Here is an 18,689-nt window from a genome sequence, read left to right as displayed (position 1 = left end):
TGTAGCAATTTCCTGTCTCTGCATGAGAAATGGTTCTCATCAGAGCACATTGTCTTCTGAGGTGAAGTGTCTAAAGTAACAAAAACAAAGCAGCAGAGCAGGGTCACAATTGAAGTAAGGTAAGTCCTAATTCTTATAAAATACTAACAGACTCTCTTATATTGGTACGAAATATGGTCTGCTGAGTGGTTTTAATTAGAAATACAGGTTTCAGGCTAGGTATAAAGGCTGAAACTATGAGATCTGTTCGAGATCATCAAACAGCAGTGCCACTTTGGGCCTGGGACTGTGGGTGCCATACAGCGTGCATGGCCCTGGCACTGAAATTTATGGGTGCCCGGCACTTTCATGGGGAATTTTGCGGGTATTTGGTCACCCAGCACCCCAGGGATTTGGCATCTATGTCATCAAACAAAGGGTGACACAAGAGGTTCCCTCTTGACAGACAATGACATAAACTGTTTCAAAATACATTGACCTGTAACTTCTAAAAACTATGTACAAACAAAGAAACAGATCGGTAATGTTTTTCTGGCCCAGGCTTTGGAGCATTGTATGGATAGATTGGCCGGCGGCTGGCAGTGAATGTAACACAAGGCGCACCTTTGGCTTTCTTTTCTTTTTCCCCCCTCCCTGTGCCCTGTGTTGATGTGGGTGGGTGAACACCTGCTCCACAGTCCTTTTTACAATCAAGAAGTATATAAATTTTACGAAATAAAAAATAAATAAATTGTTGGATCCCTCCACTAAACTGTTTCGGATGCCAGTGGAGGGCAGCTAGCATCTAAGGGGGTGATTAATAAAGAACAGCATTGTAAAAGGTTGCGGCCATGTGCTTCAGTTGTCCAATTGCCAGTGTGGTGTATTGGTTAAGAGCGGTGGACTTGTAATCTGGCGAACCGGGTTCGTGTCCCCGCTCCTCCACATGCAGCTGCTGGGTGACCTTGGACCAGTCACACTTCTCTGAAGTCTTTCAGCTCCACTCACCTCACAGAGTGTTAGTTGTGGGGGAGGAAGGGAAAGGAGAATGCTGAGACTCCTTCAGGTAGTGATAAAGCGAGATATCAAACCCAAACTCTTCTTCTTCTTCTTTTTCCCCTTTCTGGAATCTGTCCCTGGTAAATCTCCGTCCTCTCTTTCAGAAAACACCGTTGTCCTTAGTGTGTGCATGCAAGCGTGCATTCACACAAAAGTGCAACAAGAGTTCGTCAGGTCTTGATCGTCCCCCTTATCTCTGAGTCCATGCAAATACCACCATATTGGCAGAGGGGGGGGCCGCTTCTATAGACAGGAAATGTTGCTGAATGTTCTCTGAGTTCCAGGTATTCTGCAATAGAGTGATAGCCATCAACACGGACAGCTTTCAAAGAAGATAGCTCAGTCAGTAGAGCACGAGACTCTTAATCTCATGCAATGTGCAGCAGAGAGGGATAAATTAAAACACCAAGGAAAATGGGGTGGGAAGTCAAGCAAAGACAAAATTATTATTTATTGAAGTACATATGTTAATTGTTTGAAAATTAATAATAATAAATAATAATAATTTTTATTTATATCCCGCCCTCCCCAGCCAAAGCCAGGCTCAGGGCGGCTAACAACACTAAAACAGTGCAACATTATAAAAACATTATAAAAATTAATTAAAATCAAAATTGATGGCAACCATAAACTAAAGTTTTGTAAAGATTGCCAAAGGAGGGAGTCGGGCTGCGCCCTGACCAAAGGCCTGGTGGAACAGCTCTGTCTTGCAGGCCCTGCGGAAAGATGTCAAGTCCTGCCGGGCCCTTGTCTCTTGTGACAGAGCGTTCCACCAGGTTGGAGCCGCAGCTGAAAAAGCCTTGGCTCTAGTTTTGGCCAGCCTAACCTCTCTGTGGCCTGGGACCTTCAAGATGTTTTTATTTGAAGACCGTAAGTTCCTCTGTGGGGCATACCAGGAGAGGTATGCCCCACAGAGCATAAAAAGAGACCCTTAATCTCAGGGTCGTGGGTTTGAGCCCCGTGTTGGACAAAAAAATCCTGCATTGTAGGGGGTTGGACTAGATGACCCTTATGGTCCTTTCCACCTCTACAATTCTGAGTATATGAGTTTATGGATTTGACAGATTCATGGAGGATAAGGCTATCATTGATGGGCATATCCATCCTCCTTCGAATACCAGTTGATGGGAATCACAAGTGAGTAAAGTCTTGTTGCACTCAGGCCCTGCTTTCAGGGCTCCCATAAGCATCGGATCTACCACTGTGAGAAAAGGATGTTGAACTCGATGGGCCATTGGCATGAACAAGGAGGCTCTCCTTGTGTTCTTCAGCAAACGTACCCCTATTCTGAGCTCAATTTTATGACTGAAGTCTTAAACACACTTAGTGGGATTTTCTTTTAAGTACACCTGTTTAGAATTCAGTGGCATAGCACAGGGGTGGTTGCCCCAGGTGCAAAATTGTTAGGGGCACAAAAATTTCAACAGCTGGTGCCACCTCAATAAAGCTGTGGGTTTTCATTGCTGGGCTCCTTTGAAAATGGCTTCTCCATACGAACCAGGAAGTGACCTTTCCAGACAACAGAATGACTCTTCTTTTCTTATTTCTGTGGCTGTGATCTCCTGGGTGATGCGGATGCCATTAGGCAGTTGAAAGTGCACGAGTACTTGATCTGTTTCCCTCCCACCCCTCCATGTGGTCCTGGGCACTGACAACCCATGTTACACCACTGTTAGAGCTGCTCTCTGTAATGGCCAGTTAACTAATACCCCCTGCTTCAGAAGCATGCAATAGTGTGTGTGTGTGTGTGTGTGTGTGTGTGTGTGTGTGTCCTGGAAAACAACTTCACAAGTGTTGCTGGGCGGGTAAGGATAGATGGTCTCTGGCAGTGATTGGTCTCTTGAGTTGCTGGGGCAATTTTGATGTTGCCAATTTGGGGAAGGGAACAGATGTTTTTTAAGCTGGGCACGCAGCTTCGCACTTTCTCTATCGCTGCGTGCACCGGATCACCTGCCCACCCTCCTTAATCTTAGGTCTCATTTTAGGTCTCTCTTGCTATGCCTGTCATGGGGTCTTCTGCCATTGGGGCAGGGCCCTGGTAGGAATTTTGTCCAATTGGTTTATTGGCTGGTACCATTTGGTTTTTGCCTACTGCGTAGCAAATCGTCACAACTTGTAAGGTTGCGGTTAGGCATTGGTTAAAAAATTGGTTGGTGGAGGGGTAAGGATTGGCTGGGCCTGCCCCTCCAATGCTGCTGCTGCAAGGGAATTCCGTTAAAGGAATTCAGGGGCTTGCCATGCTTTTGTCCTTATCCCTGGAATCGGATTTGGGCCACACAAGCCCCTGGGAACATGCGGGAAGAAGGTGAGGGCCTGTGGTGCAGCTTCAGTTTCTTCCCAATATTGTTTTCCCTTACTGGCTTTTGCTGGAATCCGGAAGTTTAACTTCATTTTAATGATAGTCTTTTCTGTGTTTTTAGCTTGTTCTGTTTCATCTGTGTAAGTCACCTTGAGTCTCAGGCTGGAGAAAAGGCAGAATATAAATAAATATAATAGTCATAATTCTCTTCCTACAGTTATTTTTTCCCAAACACAAATCCATACAGATTAGCTTGGAAAGTGACCTTCCTCCCCCACCCACCCTCCTGCTACTACATTTATTTTAGCAACTGTGCAGTGTGGATTCTTGAAGGTCAAAGCACTTATTGGCTAGGGTCTACAACGCTGATCAAATGACATATATCCACTCCCATTAATGTCTCACATTACTAGTGTGTAGTGTGCACCATTGCTCCAGCCCTGCATCTCTCTCACACAGACTTCTTTGGCTTAGCATGTCGTACAAACCTTAGATTGTGGTTTAGCAATCTCCAGTCTAGAGATGGGCAAATCTGTCAACTTAAGTGTCTCTCAGTTCCTCATTCCACCACCCCCTCTTAAATTTAGTTCTCTGCATTTCTATCCTCATGAAAATTCAGCAGCATTTTAGTAAGAATTTCTCCTAATACAAATTTTTGCTTGCAATTTTGCCTAATAAACACATTTCTCCGAAGCGTTTTCCTGTTCTATAATTCATTTCTGTATGCTGTTTTCAGGCATATATGCATGTTTATGCACACCTTACTGAAATGCATTTCATTTAGTAAACATTACTTGGCTGGAAAACTACATTGTAAAATACAGAGAAGTGTGAATTTTGAAGGATGGCTGTGTTTTGCCCATGTGCCTATTTCGGAAGCGTGAATTAGCTTGGTTCACCAGCAAGTGCAAATTTCTCCCCCAGCCCAATTCCAAACAATCAGTGGCTCGTGGTTTGCCCAGATCTAAGGTATGAGCTTATCTGGGCAAACCACATATGAACTTGGGTTTGGACAATATGCTGGGCCAAACTATGGCTTTACCTCAGTGCAACACAGCTGCAGAATGACTAGAGAGGAGTAGAGTGCCCTCACTCACTCACTCACTCATTCATACTAAGACATGTTGTTTCATATTCCGGACTTCTTTTTAGTGTATTTTTGGTGAACTCTTGAATGAATGTCATCTGAACCAAATGTTGTGTTATATAGGAAGACACAAACTTGCCTTATACTGAACTATAGTGTCCATATCAAGGGAAATAATAGTCCCACTCTATTCTGCCTTGGTCAGACCACACCTGGAATATTGTGTCCAAGTCTGGGCACCACAATTTAGGAAGGATGTTGACAAGCTAGAATGTGTGCCGAGGAGGGCAACCAAGATAATCAAGGGTCTGGAAATCAAGCTTTATGGTTGAAGGAGCTGGGTATGTTTAGCTTGGAAAAGAGGAGATATGATGTTCATCTTCAAATATCTGAAGAGCCGCCACATGGTAGAGGAAACAAGCTTGTTTTCTCCTGCTCTGAAGGGTAGGACTTAAACCAACGGCTTCAAGTTACAACAAAGGAGATTCCAAATAAACATCAGGGAAAACTTTCTGACAGCAAGAGCTGTTCGACATGGAAACAATCTCCCTCAGGAGGTTACGGACTCTCCTTCCTTGGAGGTTTTTAGCAGAGGTTAAATGGCCATCTGTCATGGATGTTTCACTTGAGATTCCTGCATTGCAGAGGTTGGACTTGGGTCCCAACTCTACAATTCTATGATTCCACAGTAAAGACCAATGCAAAGAATTTATCTACCTTCACTGTGACCTCTCTGTCCTCCCTCAAGTATTTTAATCCCCCCACATTTTTTTCTTTGTCTAGACCAGGGGTGCCCAAACTTTTTTCAAAGAGGGCCAGATTTGATGAAGTGAACATGCGTGAGGGCCGACCAAAATTGTTGACCTTTTCTAAGGATTGAAGTTGTTGAGCTTTTTTCTTTTTTCACAACTCAGCTATCCAGGTCCTCACTGGACCCTAAAAGAAACAATAATGCACAGAATTAAAACAGCACCATGTCTGTTTATAGCAACAAAATGCACAGATGAGAAAAACTGGCTATAGACACATTACATGAGAGGCACTCATTGGCTTATGCACACAAAATAATTCTGTATGTTTCCAACTGCAAATTTCTCAGGAGGGGAGAAGAGATTAATAAGTAGACATTTCCCCCATTTTCAGAAATACATACTGATAGAAACTCCATATTCAATTAAACATTTAGTGATATGAGGACATGAGTAGGCGGTGAACTCTAAAATATCCTGCGTAAGATGATTCCACCTCTAGTTTGAAGATGGACATAGGACGATGGAGGCTATAAGGAACAGAATTTGTGCCTTTCATGATCTGTGTCTCACCACCTGATTGGAATAACTGTGGCCACTGATTTATTTCTGGACAAATTAGCTGGTGATAGGGCCATTTTGGGTGGGTGGGTGGGAGAGAAAATAAACGTTGATGCTTGAGATGAAGTCACTTTAATAACTTGATGGCACAGCTTGATTGTTTGAACGTGTTTTGTGATATTTTAGGGACAATAGTTACACAACCACGATTTTAACTGTTGCTAATTTGCTGCGTTTCGTTAACAGAAGCTCAGCTTTTCTTTGTCTCCATTCCTCCCAGGGCATTCGGCTTTTCACACACGTTCGTCAGCTGTTTTACTCCTCCACAAATACAAGACCCTCCTTGCTTTGTTAATGTCTCATCACTTTGCTGCCATTCAGCTTCTCCCCTGAGCTCCCTTCAATTCCCCCCACCAACACTCCCAATTATCTCTCTGCAACCCACACAGCTTGTCCCACACCAGTGGCGTAGCGTGGGTTGTCAGCACCTGGGGCAAGGCAAGTAATTTGCACCCCCTAACCCGTGGATTTGCGCACCCTAACCCATGGATTTGCGCACCCTAACCCTAACCCCCAGATGTTGCGCCCGGTGCAGCCGGGCCCCCCCACACCATCTTCTCCCAGTTTTTCGCTCCGGTTTCTCCATACCCCCTGCCCCCAGAATCCAACCTCAGGTGCAATTCTCTACCAGCCCCTCATAACTTCTCTTCGTCCCATAGATTTTGCCCCCCAATCCCGGTTTTTAAAAGAGCAAGTGAGCAGTCCTCGATTCTACTCCCACAGGCACCCTTCCTCCCCAACCATCCCTTTTTTCCTGCGCTCCCCCCAGTCCACTTCCCAAAGGTTGCCACCTTTTCCTTGGCGCCTGCTCTGCACCCTTTTAACAGCACGAAATCCAGCAGGGTGCCATTCTCCCTATTCCTTTGATTGCTGGATTTCTGCTTACACCTCTTGCCAAGGGGGAGGGAAAGAAGGAGTGGCAACCCTGAACTTGCCTTGGATCCTTCACCCCCCCAACCCCTCACTAGACACACAGCTCTCTTCTCCAGATCACCCTCTTTAAAGTCTCTGTTCCTCTCCACGCCAACCTGCTCTGCCTCATATTTTGGTGTCAACCCACCTGCAAAAACCCCTCACGTCCAAGCTGGTAGAAAGCCAAGCAAGACCCATCACCACCATCGCCTGTGCGCTGCTCTTCAGGGTGAGCAAGTCTCTCACTTCCTGGCTCCTCCAGACGTCCCCCCCCCCTTAAAGTGATTGAAGTTTCTTTCTTTCTTTCTTTCTTTCTTTCTTTCTTTCTTTCTTTCTTTCTTTCTTTCTTTCTTCTCTCTTTCTCTCTCTCTCTCTTTCTTTCCCTCCCCTCTCTCTCAGGCACCGCGCCCTCCTCCCGACCCTGCCGCACTTCCTCAGTGAGGAGAACCACAGAATTGTAGTCAGACGGGACCCCCCAAAGGTCCTTTAGTCCAACCCCCCTGCGATGCAGCAATCTCCACGGAAGCATCCATGGTAGAAGTCCCCTCTCGGCCTCTCCCACGTCCCACCACGCGTCCATCCACCGGCCGCTCCACAGCTCCTCCCGCAGGGCCAGAAATGCTCCGAGGGCGCAGCCATCCCTCTCCTACCCTTTTCCCACCCGCCCCGTAGTAAGCAAACTGGGGTTGGGTCGCGCACTGCCCCTGGGGTCGGTCCTCCTGCAACCCCTTTCCCACCCACCCGTGTTTCAATTCCCTCCGAGCCGCAGCAGAACTCCGGAGCTGCTGGACGAGGAGCTCGGCGCAAGCGGATGGAAGTCCCGGGGAGCAGCTCCGTCGCCTCCGCTCCCCTCTCTCCTACTGCCGGAGCGGAGCCGCGGCCCCGGAGCCCCAGGCGCTCCCAGCCCCGCCCCCGTCGCCCCCCGGTCCAAGGAGGCCCCCGTGGGCGGAGACTGGCGAGCCGGTATTAAAAATCACATGGGCAGCGCTTAAAAGAGAGGCAGTAGTGAGAGAAAAAAAGCGAGAATAAAAGGTGAAGGCTGGTGGCCGCCAGTGGCTACACGGGCCACATGACGAGGTCTGGCGGGCCGGATTCAGCCTGCGGGCCTTGTGTTTGACACCCGTGGCCTAGACCTTGTTCCATCTCATTGGGTGGATTCTTGCTAATGGTGCATTTAAATAAATGTTTGCTTTTCTGCTTTTCGGAATTTGCTTCACACATTCTTCCTTTGCTTACCTTATCAGAGTTCACTACAGTTTGTGGTCTTTTTATTTTTCTTCTTTCAGCAAGTGATCCTGCAATTTAACTACATTGGTTACCTTTTTATATTTCTTTGTAGCTATTCTAATCTGTGCTGTGTTCTTTTCTCCCTCAGAGACTGTTCTGGACATGAGCCATTCCTTCTAGATGGTCCTTCATTGCTCAGTTTTCCTTCCTTTCAGAATTTTAAAAGAGGGAAAGAGACCCTAAAGCCACCCAAAATGACAGATGTACAGCAGTACCCTTAATCATCTCCATCCTTTTACTACTGTTTTTTGCTTTGAGCGTTATTGACAATTGCCTCGATCAGAGTAACTAAACAAACCATCTAATTGCATCTTTTCTTTCTCTCCTTTGCAGCAAAGAAACAAAAACAAAACGCAGTGAATTGCATTTTGGTGAAGGTTGACAATAAGAACCTATTATCTGCTCTTCTGTGACCCAAAATTGGATTGGGACAACTAGTAATTTTTGGCATCATATCCCTTCCATCTGGAGTGAACTGGTCTTAATGGAAAGAATGGCCTGTAATAAATCATTATGCAATGCAACAACCTGTCTTATAACTTATGAACTAGATCAACATTTGTTTCCTGTTCTCTACAGCATTTTGATTATTATCAGTATTCCTGCCAACTCTGCATCCCTTTATATATCCTACAGCCAAATAAAGCAAAAAAATGAGTTGGGCATCTATCTTTTAAGTTTAGCTTTAGCTGACCTGCTGTACACTTTGACCCTGCCTCTATGGATTTATTATGCTCAGAATGAGGATAACTGGGACCTTTCCCAGCAACTTTGCACTTTTTCTGTTTTCCTTAAGTACTTGAATTATTACACCAGCTCAGCATTTCTCACCTGCATTTCCATTGATAGATACTTAGCTGTAGTCTACCCACTGAGGTTCCATTATTTGCGTACAAGAAGATTTGCCTTGCTTGCCTCTATCTTTGTCTGGGCCTTCGAAATCATGTCAAACTATCAGGTTTTAAAGAACGAAGACATATTTAATGAAACTTTTGTATCCACAAACCATACATTTTGTTATGATACATACCCTCTAGTAAACTGGCAGGCCCAACTGAACTTTTACCGTGTGGTTGTGGGGTATGCAATCCCACTGGCCATCATGGTCTTCTGCTACCAGAAAATATACCGAGCCGTGAAGAACAATCAAGCAACCCGAAACAGGGACAAGAGGAAAATCAACCACTTATTGCTGAGCATCGTCGTCACTTTCTTTTTGTGCTTCACTCCATATCATGTCGTTCTGTTCATTCGCAGTATCGTTGAGCCATGTGAGTGTGACTGTGGCTGTGGCTGTGACGCTGCCGAGAGGATGTTTATACCTTACAGGATTACAACTGCACTGACGAGTCTGAACTGTATAGCTGACCCAATTCTCTACTGCTTCGTGAGTGAAACTGGAAGAATGGATATTTGGAACATGCTCAAGTGCAGCTCTTCTGAGAGCCAAAGAGATGCACAACTTTCACAAAAGGTTGCCATTTCCAGTAGTTCACAGGAGAAAGCCATGATGGTTCTGAAATCAGAAACTGTGCTATAGAGCAGAGATACAGGAATGGGGGGGGGGCGCTGTGGCCCTCTGTAAGTTGTTGGACTTCAAGTCTCATCGGCCTCTGGCTCTGTGAGTGAAAAGGACCAGCTTTTTTTGTGCCTGAAGAAAAGAACAAGGCGGTGTCCTCATCCCAAACCAGAAGCTGACTGGACTCCCAGCTGAATCTTACTTCATCACTGGCATTGGGTCACTGTCTTCCACCACACCTAAGGACAGGGGTATGCACAACTCTGTTCTCCAATATCTTGGTCCCACTCCCCATCCCCCCCCCCCCAGTATCTAAGGCAGCTGCTTTACGCTTCCCTGGCAAAAGATACTTGGAGTGGGAGTTTGAAATGAATGAAGCTGTAAAGTTTGGCTTCTCTCCCCACCCCCTTCATCATCAAATTCAGTTTGCCATATTTCCACATTGGCATGATTGGTTTTTTAAAAAGTCTGGGTGAAAGTTTAATTTATTATAAAATAAAATGTATTCTGTGCACAGGAAGGCTGTTCTAGATCATTCTATTGCTTTCTGTTTTAAGTTAGAAACTGCTCTTCGTTGTACAGTGGACGCTCCGAGTGGGATGCATGTTCGCAACCCATAGCAGCGCGTCTGCGCACGCACAGCTTGCGATTCAGCGTTTCTGCTCATGCGCAAAGTGCAATTTAGAATCACAGAATCATAGAGTTGGAAGAGACCTCAAGGGCCATCGAGTCCAACCCCCTGCCAAGCAGGAAACACCATCAGAGCACTCCTGACATATGGTTGTCAAGCCTCTGCTTAAAGACCTCCAAAGAAGGAGACTCCACCACACTCTTTGGCAGCAAATTCCACTGTCGAACAGCTCTTACTGTCAGGAGGTTCTTCCTAATGCTTAGGTGGAATCTTCTTTCTTGTAGTTTGGATCCATTGCTCCGTGTCCGCTTCTCTGGAGCAGCAGAAAACAACCTTTCTCCCTCCTCTATGTGACATCCTTTTATATATTTGAACATGGCTATCATATCACCCCTTAACCTCCTCTTCTCCAGGCTAAACATGCCCAGCTCCCTTAGCCGTTCCTCATAAGGCATCGTTTCCAGGCCTTTGATTTAGTGCAACTACCGAAACCCGGAAGTAACCCATTCCGGTACTTCCTGTTTCTGTGGGTCTGTAACCCGAAAAAAATGCAACCTGAAGCATCTGTAATCTGAGGTATGACTGTACGGTCAAAACGTCATGGGCCCAGAAAACAGAACCATAAGTGGAAAAGGAAACCTTAAGGGAGGATAAATTAGGAAAAATAGAAGCTTAAACTGAACTCTGCTGCTCATAGGCCAAGATGTTGAGAGGGGGCTAGAAATAATGGTATCATTCACTTGATGCAGTAAACCATAGTTAATGATTTACCATGTACACACCACTCTCAACCACTGATTTCAACACACCAGTGCTCTTCCCTATTAGTGCACAAGAGAAAGAAACCACCGTTGATGGCTTGGCATGGCCAAATTCCTGGCTGCCAGGTCAATGGGAAAGATGTCATAAAGACAATGCCAGACACATTGAGGCACAAGCAGCTTCAAATCCACATTATGTGGATAAGCCCTTTGTCTCCCAAACAAACTGTCTTGTGCTACTTCTGAAACAGCATGGGGGGCCGCAGGTGTACAGCTCATAATTTCCTGTGCACTTTATCTAGATGCACCCTGGTGTTATTTTCCTTGATTTTACGTCAGGGCTTTTATCAAGTCATCTTAGCCCATATGTTGCTAGCTAGAAGAACATGCAACGCAGGAAATGGAAAAAATAGTAACCTGATACTATCAAGGGCGTAGCGACTAACTTTGGTGCAGCCTGCAGCTACCTAGGAAATTCATGAAGCATCCTGTTCTTTGTTATGTATGCAAAATATTGTGAAATCTACATCAATCAGATCTAATAATAGAAGTCTGCTTTGGAGGTTCAAGTTGCTCCGGCTAGGCCGCTTACTTAAGAAATGATATACGTGTAACAGAGTGACAGAGTCTGTCATGTGGATTACCAAGATAATGCATGTGAAATTTTGAGTAAGTTTAAGGCTGCAATACTCTACCACTTACCGGGGTGTGACCCACATTGAACAGCCTCCTTGTTAATAAAAACAAAACCTCCTGATGCTTTCTTATCCTACTGCACCTTTCTCTAGGCACAGGTTCTATCATATTCTCTGGGTTGGAGGCTTCTGCTCAAACCTCACCTCCCAAAAGGCCTTACTGTTGCAATGTTATCTCTGCAGTTTATGCCTCTCTTTTGGTTCTGGGTCTCTCATTCACAGCTGGTGCCTCATGGAGACAGTGGCAGTCTGAGTAAAAAAAAATAACCCCACTAGCACCTCTCTATAGCTTCTCCATCTCCCTCACATGAATTTTCTTCTGAGTAGACAGAATCATAAACGAACATCAAGGGTTATCAAGTCTTAACTTCCTGCCAATGTTGGGAATGCACTGTTACAGCACCCCTGATAGGTAGGCATCTGGCTTTGGGTTCAAAACATCTAACAAAAGAGATCCCACCACTTTCTGAGTCAATTTGTTCTACAGCTCACACTCTTGAGAAGTTCTTCCTGATTTTTAGACTAAATTCCATTTCTTGTAATTTGATCTTCTTAATTTGGGCCCTGGAGCAATGGAAAACAAATTTTCTCCATCATCCATGTGACGATCCCTCAGGTGTTTGATTTATTAGTGCAACTCAGACTTGGCACAATAATTGGAAGCCCTTGTTTGTGAACACCCTCTTGCTTAACAAAAAGAGTGGATGGTTAGAGCTGTTGTTTTTCAGTAGATGGCAGTGCAGTTCTGCGTAGTAAAGTGAGATATGGAATATACTACTCAGGAAAATACATCATCATTAAGCATTTCCTACCTTAAAGTCCCAAGTCTTCATTTAGGGAAGAGTTTGGGAATATGCTCGCCAGATGCAGCTTGTCACGCTGGCCACGTGACCCGGAAGTGTCTTCGGACAGCGCTGGCCCCCGGCCTCTTAAGTGAGATGGGCGCACAACCCTAGAGTCGGACACGACTGGCCCGTATGGGCAGGGGTACCTTTACCTTTTTTACCTTGGGAATATGTTGCCTTAACCCAGCTAATACACAAACAATATGCATGCACAGCTGTGATCTCAGACAACTTCTCGGTTCCTCTATTATTGTTATTCATATTATTATGATTTATTATATTTGTTACTTGTTTTTCTCAAAGAGTGACTCAAAGTGACTTACATTAAAAGCAATTAAGAACAACTGAGTAAAAACCCTGAAACACAGCTATACAGATAAAAGGCAGGACTTCTAGATCCCACCCAACTAAAAGAAGTCACATTACAACACTCTTCAAATTAATGACCCAAAGCCTGGAAACTGGAAAAGTGCTATTTCAAGAAGTTAATTGTTCTAACACAGTGCTCATGCACCACCCCTCAAAATCAACTGTTAGAATGTATCAGTGGAAGCTGTAAGCCAGAGATGGAAAACGAGTGGACCTCCTGATGTTATTGGACTCAGACCTGCATCAGCCCCAGGCAACATGGCCAGCAATCAGGGATGATGGGATTTATAGCCCACCAACATCTGAAGGGCCACAGATCTTGCTGGAACCCTTTATGATCTGATCTACTCCTGAAGAAACAGAACACGTAAAATGTGTGGGATTCACCTGCAAGGGGTGGGGACTCCTGAACTGCCCCATCAATGTCTGAGGAGCATTCGCCCTTAATATTTCAGCAGACCAAGCTACTTTTAAGACCGCAGGCCTTAAAAGACCCCTGCTTTCCAGTAAATTGACACTCTTAACAGGTTGGATTAGCTTTTCCACTGAAGATTTATTCCTGTCTATTAACTTGTGCTGGCACCAGCACTTTATTGCCAATTTCATGTTGCAACTACCACAGTAGGGAGTTTATACTTCCCCAGAGGTAGCTCAGTGCAAAAAGAGACAGTTGCTGCTGGAAGATAAAGCTGTCATTCGCAGCATCCCTCAGGAATAAGCAACATGGAAGATGATGCTGAGGTCTCCAAGATTCGGATAACTCTTCCTATCTTCCCACACAGAGATAATTATCACAGAATGGTTATCCTGTGTGCATTTATTTGGGAGTCATTCCCATGTAACTCAGTGAGGCCTTCCAAGCAACTCTGCTTAGAATGAGGCTTTAGGGCTTTCCTGATCAAAGGAAGCATTTTTATTTCTATTCTAACTTCTTGTGGGAAGGTGGGAACCTTGGGTGTACACACCCCATATGTTTAAAGCACTGGAGTTTACCCCTCACAGAGCTACAAATCCCAGCACACTGTACACAGCCCATGAAATAAAACATGGAGAACGAGAAATGAGTGAAAGTGGGAAGTAATTACAGTGTGTAGGCAAAAATAAAGGAAAAGGAAAAAAGTCATTAGCATAGCTCTGTTAAGATGCACTTTCTCTGCTGGGAATGATCAGTATAATAAAAACACAGTAAATGGATTGGGCATTGCAGGCTGATCATTTGCATGTTTACTCAAAAATGAATTCCACTGAGGTCAATGGAAGCAAATGTTCATAGGATGGATGATTTGGTTTGGTTTTAGAAAATTACAACTTGTCTTTCGTTCAAGATTTGCACAGAGGGGAATAAAATAAAAGAGAAATAAAAGACAGCTATCAGTAACATACAAGTAACAAAACAGACAACAAGGACAAAATCAAAACCACAAGAGTGAATAGTCCTGGTCATAAAAACAGCAAATAACCATTTTAAAAAATCCTTCAAGAAAATAGGGCATTTGTAAACAGCAATATATATATATATGGACGCGGGTGGCGCTGTGGGGTAAACCACAGGGCCTAGGACTTGCCGATCAGAAGGTCGGTGGTTCAAATCCCTGCGACGGGGTGAGCTCCCATTTCTTGGTCCCTGCTCCTGCCAACCTAGCATTTTGAAAGCACGTCAAAGTGCAAGTACTGTAGATAAATAGGTACTGCTCTGGCGGGAAAGTAAACAGCGTTTCCGTGCGCTGCTCTGGTTCGCCAGAAGTGGCTTAGTCATGCTGGCCACATGACCCAGAAGCTGTACGCCGGCTCCCAGAGCCAGTGTGGTGTAGTGATTAAGAGCAGTAGATTTGTAATCTGCTGAACCGGGTTCGAGTCTCCGCTCCTCCACATGCAGCTGCTGGGTGACCTTGGGCTAGTCACACTTCTTTGAAGTCTCTCAGCCTCACTCACCTCACAGAGTGTTTGTTGTGGGGGAGGAAGGGAAAGGAGAATGTTAGCCACTTTGAGACTCCTTCGGGTAGTGAAATCCAAACTCTTCTTCTTCTCCCTTGGCCAATAAAGAGAGATGAGCACCGCAACCCCAGAGTCGGTCACGACTGGACCTAATTGTCAGGGGTCCCTTTACATATATATATATATATATATATATATATATATATATATATGCAGGTTTTGGTGTCCTCGGGTGTCTTCCCGTGTAAAAGTTGGGGTGTCTAGGCGACGTTTCGACGAGGTCTCACTCGTCATCTTCAGGCTGGTGCTTTCGGCTTCTTGTTACTGGAACAGAGCGGGATCTCAATGTTTGAGTTCCTATAAATACTGTAGAGGGGGTGTGGTGTCCCGCTCTGTTCCAGTAACAAGAAGCCGAAAGCACCAGCCTGAAGATGACGAGTGAGACCTCGTCGAAACGTCGCCTAGACACCCCAACTTTTACACGGGAAGACACCCGAGGACACCAAAACCTGCATTCCTGTACCCGTGAAAATCTACGAAAGCATATATATATATATATATATATTCACACATGTCAAGTCTTTACAACTGCCCTGTAAGGTAGGATGATATTTCCTGTATTTCAGATTTGAGGCTTAGATTGAGAGAGAATAGTGGCTTGCCTAAATACACCTTAGATTGTGGCTAAGCTGGTATTTGAACTCAGACCTCACAGCCCAATGCAGGACGTGGATCCTTAGTAGTAAGCCCACTGAGTTCAATGGGGCTTACTTACAGGTAAGTGTGCACAGGGTTGCAGTCTCATTTACTATGTTTTGCTAGAGGCCATACCAAAATGCATTTAAAGAGCAAAGCCCCAAGCATGCCTACTCAAAAGTAAATCCTATAGTTTTCAATAGGGTTTACTTACAGGAAAGCGGGCATAGGGCTGCATCCTTATGAATTAGGGCTGCATCCACTGAATTATACTCATATGCCTGATATGTTTTCAATGTCTAGGATTACAAATTCTCTACTGCGTTTCTACACAGAGAAAAGCTGCACCGCTTGAACTGATAATTATATATTTCAATTTTTAACTTAAAAAACAGTCTTATCTAAACCTCATATCAAAGTGATTTTTTGAAGGTCCCACGTTCAAGGAGCTCTCGCTTGTTAGAAGCATGGAGGCTAATTGCAAACACATAAAATTAATACCTTTCACAGCGCCATGGCAGTTTCCCCATAGTAAACAAAAGGATGCTTTAATTTATTCAGTATAACATTAATTGGACTCGCATTGCTAGACTGAGTGGTCACAAGATTTTATTTTCTTCCTCAAAGGCATGGCAGTGAATATTAAGCAGATGCCTACGTGGACTCTTTCGCTTGTTGATGTTGTAAATTGTCCTTCTAGTCAAGCCTCATAATTGCACCATCATTTGAGGAATCACACCCTGAAAGGCCTTTTAAATGAATTAATATATGAAGGTGGTTCTAGTCCCTTGGAAACACTTACAAAACAGGGAGATCAGATAATGGCTCATCAACAGCACAGTCCAAACGCTTGGCTACTCAGAAGGCAGACCTGCTGAGTTCAGTGGAGCTTACTCTCAAGCAAGTGCAAATAGGGTTTCAGCCGAAGACTTCAAAGTGGCACGCGGGGAATTATAAGAAGAGGAGAGCCTTGCATTAGAAGTCTTGAAGGGATGAAGAGGGATTTATCTGTTGATCTAAATCAGGGTAGCCAGTGTGGTGATGGGAGCTTTAGTTCAGGAGGCATCTTATTGAGAATATTACCTGGATGTCAAACTAAGGCAGAAATTATTCAAATCCATGCCGAACTTGATGTCATAGTTGGTTCAGGCTGGTTGGAGGACCCTGGAGCAGCATAGAATTACAGGTTGTGCGGCCGGTTTCAGTCGTAGCCCGAGGAGATCAACAGGACAACTGTGGCAGTGAAGCTGACTACATGCCCTCTCTATTCCTGCTCATCATGGGTGGTAAAATCTAGTAGGAGGGGGCTGACTGGATGGGTCCCATGCATCATTAATGCCTCAGTACAGGAGGGAGTTATGCCCACCTCCATTGAAGAGGTGGGGTGTAGGTGGCGCTGTGGTCTAAACCACTGAGCCTCTTGGGCTTGCCAATCAGAAGGTTGGCAGTTTGAATCCCCACAACGGTGGTGAGCTCCCATTGCTCTGTCCCAGTTCCTGCCAACCTAGCAGTTCGAAAGCATGCCAGTCCAAGTAGATAAATATGTACTGCTGTGGCGGGAAGGCAAACTGTGTTTCTGTGCACTCTGGTTTCCATCATGGTGTTCTGTTGCGCCAGAAGCAGTTTAGTCAAGCTGACCATATGACCCAGAAAGCTGAAAGCAAGATGAGCGCCACAACCCCATAGTCGCCTTCGACTGGACTTAACCGTCCAGCGGTCCTTTACCTTCACCTTTTACCTGGTGTGACCAATCTTGAACGGGCTCTCCCTGCATCCAGAGATTTTATAAAGCCACCATCCAGTCTCTAATATTCCCTTTCTGAGCTAAGTGACAAAGTGGTAGCAACAGGACGCAGGCCAGCTGTCTGTGGGCAATCAAATCTATCCCATTTCCCCCCTCATATTCCAGGTAAAATATCAGTATTACTTCCAAAGTGTATCTGAAACATCACAGAAGTTCTGGTTTGACTCCAGCAGGGCATACAAATTCACTGATATGATCAACTCATTTGTATATAGATTTTTAATTATAAATCTTGGGAAACAAGTCACTAATAAAAAGACTACCAAATAACTTAATTTGCTAGTCGCTACAAACCCATTTTGAGATGCCATTATAAAGGCATCATGCTGCCTTTTGTGTGTTAAAGTTGAACATCAGTCTTTCTGCTAATGCTCCCTAGCATGCTGTGTTGCCACCTAACACTGCATGTGGTGCTATGTGAAAAATTAAATACCGTACATCTCTTCTTCTTTGGTTTGCAGTAGTAGTTTTGTTAGTGAAGCCTTCACCAACCTTGTGTCCTCCAGATATTTTGTACTACAACTCCCATCAGCCCCAGCCAGCATGACAAAGGTTGGGTTAGTTGCATCAGCTCTTCAATGTTGTTCCTTCTTCTCAGAATAAGGCAGCTCCCCATGTTCCTAAAGAGATATTGTAAGTCCCTTGGTGCCTTCAGGCCCAGATTGGGGTTGGTAGACTCTGATGGGAGAGGAGGAGGGAAACGAGGGCAAATGGGAGTGGAAGCTGGAACACCGGAGCAGAATCTAGTGAATGGACAACCTCCCCCCGAACCTTGCAGGCTTTGATGGTGAGGCAGGAGTCCCAGGGAAACAGCATTGTTGGAGTCTGGGGAGGGAGATGATCTGCAGCCTTAGGTAGCTGAACAGGATTTGGGGTGAAGAGGAAATGTTTTCAGCACTTGCTTCACAGACAAGTCAATGGCTTTGATGAACGGAAGAGATGTGCTCCCCCTCGATGAAGCACATGCTTTCAGGTGAGATATCCCTGCAGGACTACACCTTTTCAACTGTTCATATTATGTGTGGAAACCCCTATGGTGTACACTTGTGAAGGCTTCCATTCAGTCAGGAATCCCAGTTGTGGAGGGTGGACGCCTGTGTGGAAATCCTCATTCACACATTGAATGTGTGAATGTGTTCTGTTCTTGGTCAGAATAGCACACCAACATTGGTGGTATGCTGCCCTGTTTGTTTCCTCCACTCCCTGCTCACACATTTGGTTAGCATGGGACTCCCACCCCAAACAGGGCAGTACAACTATTAAAAAGGTGACACCTAAGTCCCTTTGCACCTGATTACCTTACATGCAAGGGAGCTTAGACAATTCTATATAGCAAATTTCACTATGGTGCTGTGAGAACAGGGCCTGCCCTAACATTAGGCAGAAAGAAGCAACCACTTCAGGAAGCATGAAAAAGGCAGCAAACTTTTTTAAAAAATGT

At 44.9% G+C, this 18,689-nt stretch overlaps 1 protein-coding gene across 3 annotated transcripts; it reads left to right on the top strand.

Annotated features, from left to right (window-relative positions):
• GPR65 (G protein-coupled receptor 65) lies at window positions 1-11,661 on the top strand. 3 transcript variants are annotated; one of them, XR_014563650.1, is made up of 3 exons: window positions 3-119; window positions 8,327-9,793; window positions 10,865-11,661. XR_014563650.1 is itself a non-coding variant. In XM_083737557.1 (2 exons), the coding sequence occupies exon 2, from the start codon at window positions 8,478-8,480 to the stop codon at window positions 9,531-9,533; it is 1,056 nt and encodes a 351-aa protein (XP_083593683.1). In that variant the 5' UTR covers window positions 1-114; window positions 8,327-8,477; the 3' UTR covers window positions 9,534-10,029. The 3 variants fall into 3 exon arrangements, 2 of the variants coding, with proteins under 2 accessions (XP_083593683.1, XP_083593682.1); XM_083737557.1 differs by lacking the exon at window positions 10,865-11,661 and having other exon boundaries at window positions 1-114; window positions 8,327-10,029; XM_083737556.1 differs by lacking the exon at window positions 10,865-11,661 and having other exon boundaries at window positions 8,327-10,029.
• The last annotated feature ends 7,028 nt before the right edge of the window (window positions 11,662-18,689 follow it).

The sequence above is a fragment of the Podarcis gaigeae genome (assembly GCF_964106915.1).
Source record: "Podarcis gaigeae genome assembly, chromosome: 1".
NCBI lineage: Eukaryota > Metazoa > Chordata > Lepidosauria > Squamata > Lacertidae > Podarcis > Podarcis gaigeae.
The sequence above is the reverse complement of the archived record's forward strand: the minus strand, read 5'-3'. Positions and strand labels throughout refer to the sequence as shown.

Excerpts from the sequence above, each read along its gene's own strand:
- GPR65 (XM_083737557.1), top strand. The coding sequence starts at position 8,478 with ATGGAAAGAATGGCCTGTAATAAATCATTATGCAATGCAACAACCTGT.